At 39.6% G+C, this 8,710-nt stretch overlaps 1 protein-coding gene across 1 annotated transcript; it reads right to left on the bottom strand.

Annotated features, from left to right (window-relative positions):
- Positions 1 to 5,435: 5,435 nt before the first annotated feature.
- ciao2a (cytosolic iron-sulfur assembly component 2A) lies at positions 5,436 to 8,559 on the bottom strand. Its single transcript, XM_052060184.1, has 5 exons — positions 8,297 to 8,559; positions 7,447 to 7,611; positions 7,311 to 7,360; positions 6,137 to 6,182; positions 5,436 to 5,741 (listed from the first exon to the last, which is right to left on the bottom strand). The coding sequence occupies exons 1-5, from the start codon at positions 8,322 to 8,324 to the stop codon at positions 5,641 to 5,643; spliced, it is 390 nt and encodes a 129-aa protein (XP_051916144.1). The 5' UTR covers positions 8,325 to 8,559; the 3' UTR covers positions 5,436 to 5,640.
- Between the last annotated feature and the right edge of the window lie 151 nt (positions 8,560 to 8,710).

Raw genomic sequence — 8,710 nt, 5'->3', positions numbered from 1 at the left:
AGCGATATCGTGATACCGCGATATTGATATTGCCACGATATCGTCGTTGTCACGTTTCATTTCAAATCCTTAGATGTCTCTCTGCTCATAAAAATACAGAGCAGATTGAAGTGACATTAAACAGGATTACATCACGTGTCGATGTTATTTCAAACATCTGAGCGTCTCGGGCCTCCCCCGACACCATTGAGTACAATTTGGGTTCCACAATAAATGTCAACAAGGACTACGAGGTGTATCAAAGCACGTGTGACATATACTGGGCGACGTGAACTCATCTGAGAATGATTGGAAAATCTCAGCGCATCTGAAAACATATTTTTGTAACTTTAACACCTGCTTGACATGCATAGCTACATTTTAAAAGCAGGCATAGCTCTCAACGGCGCTTCACTGCATACACTCACCATTTGCTTTTTCAGAAAGCCATTTATGGATGGTGAATGGGTTGATAAGTTGATAACATCCACAGTAGTCTGATCTTTCCAGCTTCAAAAGAATGCAAAATGTCCAAATAATTCTCGTTCTATTATTTTCACTGAGTCCACAAACACACACCTGACTTGAGGCGGCCTTCTAGCCATTGGACCCATTGCAGGCTGGGTTCTACGATGCCTTCAATCGTGCCTCATCATGTAGCCTCGGTGGTCCGTAGAAACCGTGGTGAATCTGGACACCGCGTGCGGTCGAGTTGTGCCGGAAGTGACGTCTTACGGCTGAAAATCTGAAACTTCAGGTGACCCAGACTGTGAATTTGGACACATGTGCATGTCAAAGTGCAGTAGCCATACTTGGCCAGTAGGGGACATACCAGACAAAAACAACCTTACTATGGTCAGGAGATGAACTACAGCAAATGTACCGTTTCTAGAATTATTCACCTCACGCATCACAATCAATTACTTTTTATTCCAATAGACAATAATTAAATACAGAAAACAAAACAGCATTTGCACACACATCAATTTGCCAATACATATGACTTGGCTAACCCCTGTTAATTTATTTTTATCTCACACTTAGGCTAAATTGTATTTTTGTATATGGATTACAGCTTTCTAGGAATGGCCCATGGAAGAAGAGATAGTGTGTGAAAAAAAATCTAACTAATGACAATCAAATTCAAACATTTAAATGTGATGCAGGTGTAGTTACAGGTAAGACAAGCTTTCTGTTTTGACAGCCAAAGTAACTTCTCATCTCAAGTCCTGGCCGGAACACTAAGCAGCCGGAGAAAATGTGCCCTGGTCAGCTATATTTATCTCCACCTCTTCTCCTCCATCAGTCAAAGTGAGTTTGACTTTTGACAAAATAAAAGCCTGTAAACTCCTGCTTTTCTTTGCCACCATTTTGCCAATCTTGGAGACGAGTCTGTCCGTGTCTCCATATTTTCGGCATAAATCTCTTGTGTTCCTTTTTGACACGTGTGGGCGGTTGTCTTGTCTTTGTGTGTGTATGTAGGTAAGTGACTGCTGCCGTGTGTGTGTGTGTGAGTATGTCCATAACCACTTCCACACTCTGCATCACCATTCGTCTCAATTTAACAGCGCTCAATGCGCGACTCCCCCCTGCGCTCGCGTTGAGCGTGTGCAGCCATCAGAGGCGAAAGATATATAAATCATTGGTAGGAGATTACTGCTGTTTTATTATTCATGATGCAGGCCTTTTATTGCCACTGATATTTATCTCTTCACTATCTGCCTTGACCTGCAAGAGAAAAAGGGATGAGGGAGGAGAAAGAAAAGAAGAGGATGGGCCAAGTCTGTGCATGTGTTTGGAAAAGGGGTGGGAGGATTTCGCTGATGTGCACATAAATACATTTGTTAAGTGGGCGGGTATGGTTGGGAATTAGTGTGCACATTACCTTTGCCTTTCTAATGCATGTAGAGTCGGAGTCACATAAAATGTTGAAGTGGTGAAGACAAAAGCAAAGCAAAATAGCCCTCAGGGCAAGTTTAACTTGGCAATTGTCCTTTAAGTGGACTCATTTTGGAAATCGGAATTATTAAATATACACTATACAAATAAGTGGGGTCACTGCCACCGGTGGTCATGATAAACTAAGAGAGGCTCAGTCTGGTCTGTGCTCGGTCTTGTCGAACCACACGGGGGACGTTGCATTGAATTGGTGCCATTTGTGGTCTTGGGACATAAAATGTATGAATGCACAACTGTTTTCTTCTTTGGCTTCCCCTCACCGGTGGCATTTTTGGGAAACATTGTTCCAAAATGTGTAAGAAAAAGCTAAATACAAAAGTTGATCATTTGGGTGCTTGGTGGGTGACAAAAGATAGGATTGACGTCTTGTGAGGTATGCAAAGTCTTGTGTGACACGTTTGAATTTTGCGGCACCTTTGTCACAGTATTTTACTGACGTAAATTGATCCTCTAAGACTTAGAGTCTAAGTCAATAGTCCATGAGTGCTATTGTGTTTGACATCACGCCTGACCTGACAAGACATCATACTAGGGATGTTGAAAAAATAACAGGCTGAGAATAGAATGTAATCCAACAAAACATGAAATACACTGGCCGTCAAGGCACCTGCTCTGTCCCACTACTTTTGTCCAGCATGGCGGCTTTTACACTTGGATGATAGTTGACAGTGGCGGTCCGTGCATTTCTACCTTAGGCCTTCAGTTACGTCACATAAAGTACATTAACACAATATAGGCTCGTCAGGCAACTCTTAATTTCAGGAGCATTTAAAACCATCAAGTATGCATTCACAATTAAGAGCAGGAAACTAAATTTACAGATATTGTCAAAAATAAAAAGATTTAAAAAATACTAAATAAAATGCCACCCAAATTATGCTGTGTGATCATAAACAAGTCTGTCCAATAAATTGCGCAGTGTCGTAGTTTCATGTAAGACACCAACCACACAATGACAAACTATTCTTTGAAAATAAAGTAAACAGATCATTTGCATTTTGAGAATAGGCTATACAACAGCAAATAACTGAAAATGTTGAGCAGCTGAGATTGAACGAATTTTAGTGCACGAAGCTGACTACAATGCGCCATTATAAATTGCAGGTGAGCTGATTTATTTGATACATTTTTGTATCTTTGTCATTTTATTTCGTGACCATTAACACTAACAAAATAAAATAAGAAGAAATGTAAAATAAAATTCATTTACTCACCAATGTAGTGCCTGTTCACTGAGCTGCAGATCTACGCGAGTGTCCCCAAACATTTTTAAACGCACAGTGGCTTGTAAGTGCCCTGACGTGCTCTGATGTTTCCTTGCTGCCTTGGTAAAACAACTTAAATTGGTAAGTCCAGTGGAAGGTCCGTCTTGAAAATTGTGTGGAAAGTAGTCCTTCTCCTTTGGCCATTTTAGGTTAAAATGCAGGAGCAGCTCTCTCGAGCAGGTGGTAATCCAATCACCCAACGCTCACGTCCAGTGTCAACGTAAGGCCTGCAAACGGGCCTTGGTTCGCAGACTTGTGATCTGATTGGCTATTGCAAGCTGACTGAGCCCATTAATTTACAGCGCACAGGGGCCTGCTCTATTTAATCTGAAGGCCCCAAGCAAGTTTAGTTTACCTGGCAACACAAATGTATCTGAAATATGATTGGTTAAAAACTCTACCATAATAAATAAGTTATTTATGGTGTGGCTTTCAATGTTATTTAAAATAACATTGAAAGCCAATCGACTAAGTGGAAATAATATGACGTAAAGAATACAGAGAATAATTTTGATGACATATTTATGAAAGTAAAATAACAAAGTAAATTTATGTTATTCTCAAAAAAGTAAATGTATTAAATCTACTTTCCTGAGAATGTTTAGGCCAGCAGAGAAGACCTTGCTGGCCCTGACGGAACGCCACTGATAGTTGACAATGTTAAAACATTACCATGGGAACGTTTTTATGCTGAGTTTTATCCTAGAATTGATTTTTATAAGACAGTAATATAAATTCAGCAATTCTTTTGAAATCTGAATACTTGGTGGTCATACCGTAGAGGCAAAATGAATCGAACAAACAAACAAATAAAAAAGTTAGTGTTTTGGTTCACCTCTGGTAATTTAAGCCTTCATAAATCGTCTGTCGTCCCCCCCCCCATAGAGCAGTCTCTTTAGACGTTTGAAGAATTGAACCAATGAATCAATTTCTTGCTCGTGAACCATGCTTACGAAAAAAAGAACCTTGAGTTTCTTTCACATTGGACAACACAATGGAGACTGGAATACAATACTATACAATACATGCTGATTTATATAGCGCTTTCAAAACAGCAGCAGCTGTAACAAAGCGCTTAACAAAACAGTTAACATAAAGTAAAATAATAAACACAACACATAACATAAAACACGGACAAAAAGAAACCCTTGAATGTCTGGACATCTAAAATATGAAAACATATTGAGATTAAACATCTATAGGTCTCTATTGCGCCATCATCCGTGGACCAGGAAAGAAAGTTCAATGTCACTTGCCATGTCGAAGCTTACAGCACTATCTTGTGGCTAAAGGTGGTAAAAGGTTTGACTGTACAAACTGAATACATGTTTTTTTCTTCTTTTTTTATGAAGCTATAATGAATGGTCACGTCATTTCGAAGCTGTTGTGTATCTCTACAATTCTGGCAATGTATCTGGCAATTCTGAAATAGAAATGATTAAATTACTCATTGATGACTTAAAATAAATCCGTCTCTCGGGGCTCTTCATCGAAATATTTCTCCTTGATCATGCATCTGGTTTCAAGGGAGCTGTGCTGGAAGTTTGTTGATTGAATATTAAAGCACCACACGTATGCCTTTCCAACTACAAATTGCTGTTCCTCTGTTGATTCCGTTATTCAGCAGTCATCCAACTATATTGACAATTAAAACGTGTTACCCAGACAGCGTTGATATGTTAATGCAACACCATAATGTAGGAATGAGCAACACAATTATCCGATGTTCAATTGCCTGCAGACTTTCTTACTGCTGTGTCTTGCAAGATTACTTTGGCCAAGCACACTTGGCCAGCTGTGTGAGCTGCAGCGCCTGTTGTGAGCTGCAGTCTAAAGTATCCCACAGATCGAGTATTTGTTGACCAGTATAACAGTCTCTAATTATATTTTGTGAAAAGATTGCTGTGTGTATTTCGAATTATATTGGAGGAATTCAGGAATTAGGGCCCATAAAAAATAAAGAAAAAATGCTAGGCTGCAAAACACCGGCCAATTGAGTTGGCCTGAATTACGGTACCCAATGGCTACTAAACCCTTGAGCAGAACACAAATCACAATGCAAACTAGAGGATAAGATAGAGTATGTAACTTTGTCATCTCTGGTACTGTCTGGATCAAATCCCTTTCAGTCAAAAAGATGACAAGCAGACCAGGAGTTGTGCATGTGGTGGAGAAAGGTGCTAGATCTGCTTTATGGAAGAACTTGCCATTGCATGCGTGCATTTGAACAAATTCAGCAGCTTCAATTATGAAATTATTATTCAAAAATCAAAATAAAGTACATATCAGAGAATTTAATTGAAAAACAATTTTATATCCTCTTCACATGATGGTGAGGCTGCGCCTCCCCTGACCACACACACACACTGTACAGGCAACTTCTGTACTCACAACTTCACACACACACACACACACACACACACACCGCGAGAACGTGTCAGTCATCAGGTTCGATGACGCACTGTTCCACGATGTCCCTGAGGTTTGGATTCTCCATGGCTGCTGCCACTCGTTCCTTGTCGTTGATCTGCTTGTTGACTGGATGCATACATAGAAACGTGACACACATTAGAAAGGGGATGTCAAATTCATTTTTGCCGAGGTTGCCTCAGCATAGTGGTGTCATTATCACATTACTTCATCAATAAACAATCGAACTATACAAGTGAGTTGAATTCAATTCTGTAATGAGATAAATTAATTTAAAATATATGTTGCAAAACGAATTAACATTTGAATTCACCAATTTTAGTGAAAAAAAGGTACAAATAATACAAGAACTAATCAAGGACACTTTATAACAAAATGCTTGGCGGAGTGGCTCAAAGAATGGACTACTCCACCCCCGCCCTCCCATCCCATTTTTGTGGAACGTTGATACACACATCCACGACGTACAGTGTATGACATGCAGTTAATGTAAAGTGACTTACTGTCCTCTTCAGTGGAGTGTGTTCCTTCACTGATGTAAATCTCCAGCTGACAAGAAACAAATTTGACACACCATACAGGGATTTTTACATACAGTTCCTTGTTTATTGTGGAGGTTACATTCCTGAACCCCCAACAACAAACAACAATCTGTGATGTAGCAACAATACTGTAAATTATTTTTAAAGCATATTTTAAAGCTGTATGCATTATACTAATACAAAATATGCATGTGAGGTCCAGGTGTTATGTTTGTCTTGTCACTTGGGTTGCCATCCTCACTTTCTTCACTGTCGCATCTGTAACTTTGAATGTGTGTGGCTTTAAAAGGTGGGGCCAGGCCTGTTGAGTAATGCATGAATCGGTTCATGGCAGTGTATCACTGTGTTTGTTACGAGTTGATTTTGTTCAATAAAGCTATTAAAAGTGCACCGATGGCTGTTTCTTCTTGACCACTGATGGAAGCAATACAATTTGTTCTTCAGTGGTACGCTATATTAAGTTACAAAGTGTAATGGCGCGTCACATGCACATGCAATATACGTATTGCAAAGATGAGCATTAAATTCATATGGAATTATATACTTTTATCTGACTTTGACCAATCAGATGCAACCTTATATTCGTATCGCCATCCAATAGAAGAACAGAAAGTAGGGGCATTACTGAAACTAAATAGCTTAATGAGAAAATAATTGAGGATTGAATATTTTTTCCACATGAAAAAAAACAATCCTTCTTTCATTAAAAAATAAAGTAGTCATTTCTTTAGGTACATATTAAAGGTCGATTTCAATATTCAACACCCATACCACATGTTTGTCCAATTTATGTAGCCTCATAATGCAGTTCTGGTCTGCTCTAGCCACTTGGCACTTCATCTTCTTTTCTTTATGTGTGAACTGAATTTAGACTATGACCCGCATCCATTGTTTGGTGATTCTACAGTAGCAGTCCGTGTGTAAAAATGATCACCACAAAATCCTGCAATACAGTCAATACAGCGAAAATTTTCGTTATAAAATTAGATATTAGTATGTAGTATGATCTACCTATCTGCAATACGGTGACACAGCGAGAAGTGAACTGCAATATGATGAAGGACAACTAGCTAGAGTGTGATTCCCAACACAGCCAACTTGATGACATCAAGTTGCTGTATTGTCATGCACTCACTTTGTGTTTGAAGGGCAGACACCTCTCCAGCTTGACTTGTAAACACAAACCTGCGCACATGCAACAAACACACAAAATAGAAGTCAGGATGATGCAAAAGTGGAGGACAGGATGTGGCCAAGAGAAAGCAACTGACCAATGAGGGTAGCCAGGGAGCAGTGTGGAACGGTCGGGGAGAACTTGATGATGATAAGGTACTCATCGTGGCTCAGCTCCTGGACCTCCACACATTTCTCTGTCACCACGTCCAGCTCCTCCAACGTGTTGGGCTTCTCCGGGTCTCGGATTGTTCGGATCACATCTGATTCAAATCACAGTAATTTTTTTTTCTCAATTTGTATTTCAGTGTTAAACTGTTTGGCCCATTCAATAAACATCTGGGTATGCACCGGCGAATGTGGCTCCCCGTGCTGACATGGCAGGGCATTACAGAACCTTAATTGCTCCACGTTTTTCAGTATACTAGAGCGGCATGATAGCAGAAGAAATAAAATATTAACTCTAACTCTATGGCTCAAACTTACAATTTTGAAATAAATGGTGGCACTCTTAAATTTACTGTATTCCTGGACGAACGTGAATGTTTCTGAAAGCCTAAAAATACCTGATTTAAATTTGACTACCATAGTTGAGTCAACCATCACGCTAGTTTTAATTCTTTTTAAATAATTATTCACGGTCCTTCGAAATTTATAGTGCAATGCCCTAAGGTCATCATGTCAAAAGACTTCTTATCGGCGAGCGACACCAACCACAGCAAACTCCAGTCTTTTACTCAACTACCGTTCTTGTCAGAGACAACCTTAGACAAGGAAATCGTCGAATAGAAGTGTTTTTAAGGATCCGTTTGCTCCAAATTTCAAGACGACGATGACTTCATATTTATTCAAGTCACGTGTTAAAATTACCACAACATCACTGCTTGACTTTTGCTTAAAACGAGCATTTTTTTATTGTTTCACGCAGTTCTGTCCAGAGTCACCCACCGTAAACTTCCAAGGCTTTCTCTTCCATTCTTGTGCTCCTCGGAAGATTTCTGGCGTCAAAGTGCGGCCAGGGGTGGCGGTTAACAAGCACCGTTTGTGATGGTCATGATAACAGGCAAAAACATAAAATGCAAGCGACCAAAGTGGTTTCGACTCAGCAGAAGGGGTGTTGAGAGAACATCACATCAGACAGGTTAGTAAACTGCTCTGAGATCAGCTCAAATCGCAACAGAGGGCTGACATTTTGTTTCCGACAAAAGCAATAGATTCCCGATCGATCGTGCAAGCTGGAATTAGAACAAAAAAATTCTTGATTTGACAAATTAGCCGGCTCAAACATTCTCTTTTACTAATATATACACTATATTTTTATTTTATTTCAATAACAATAATTATTTTGTTAGCTGCGAGTAG

The sequence above is a fragment of the Hippocampus zosterae genome, chromosome 3, assembly GCF_025434085.1.
Source record: "Hippocampus zosterae strain Florida chromosome 3, ASM2543408v3, whole genome shotgun sequence".
NCBI classification, from domain to species: domain Eukaryota; kingdom Metazoa; phylum Chordata; class Actinopteri; order Syngnathiformes; family Syngnathidae; genus Hippocampus; species Hippocampus zosterae.
This window is presented reverse-complemented; position numbering and strand designations above follow the sequence as displayed.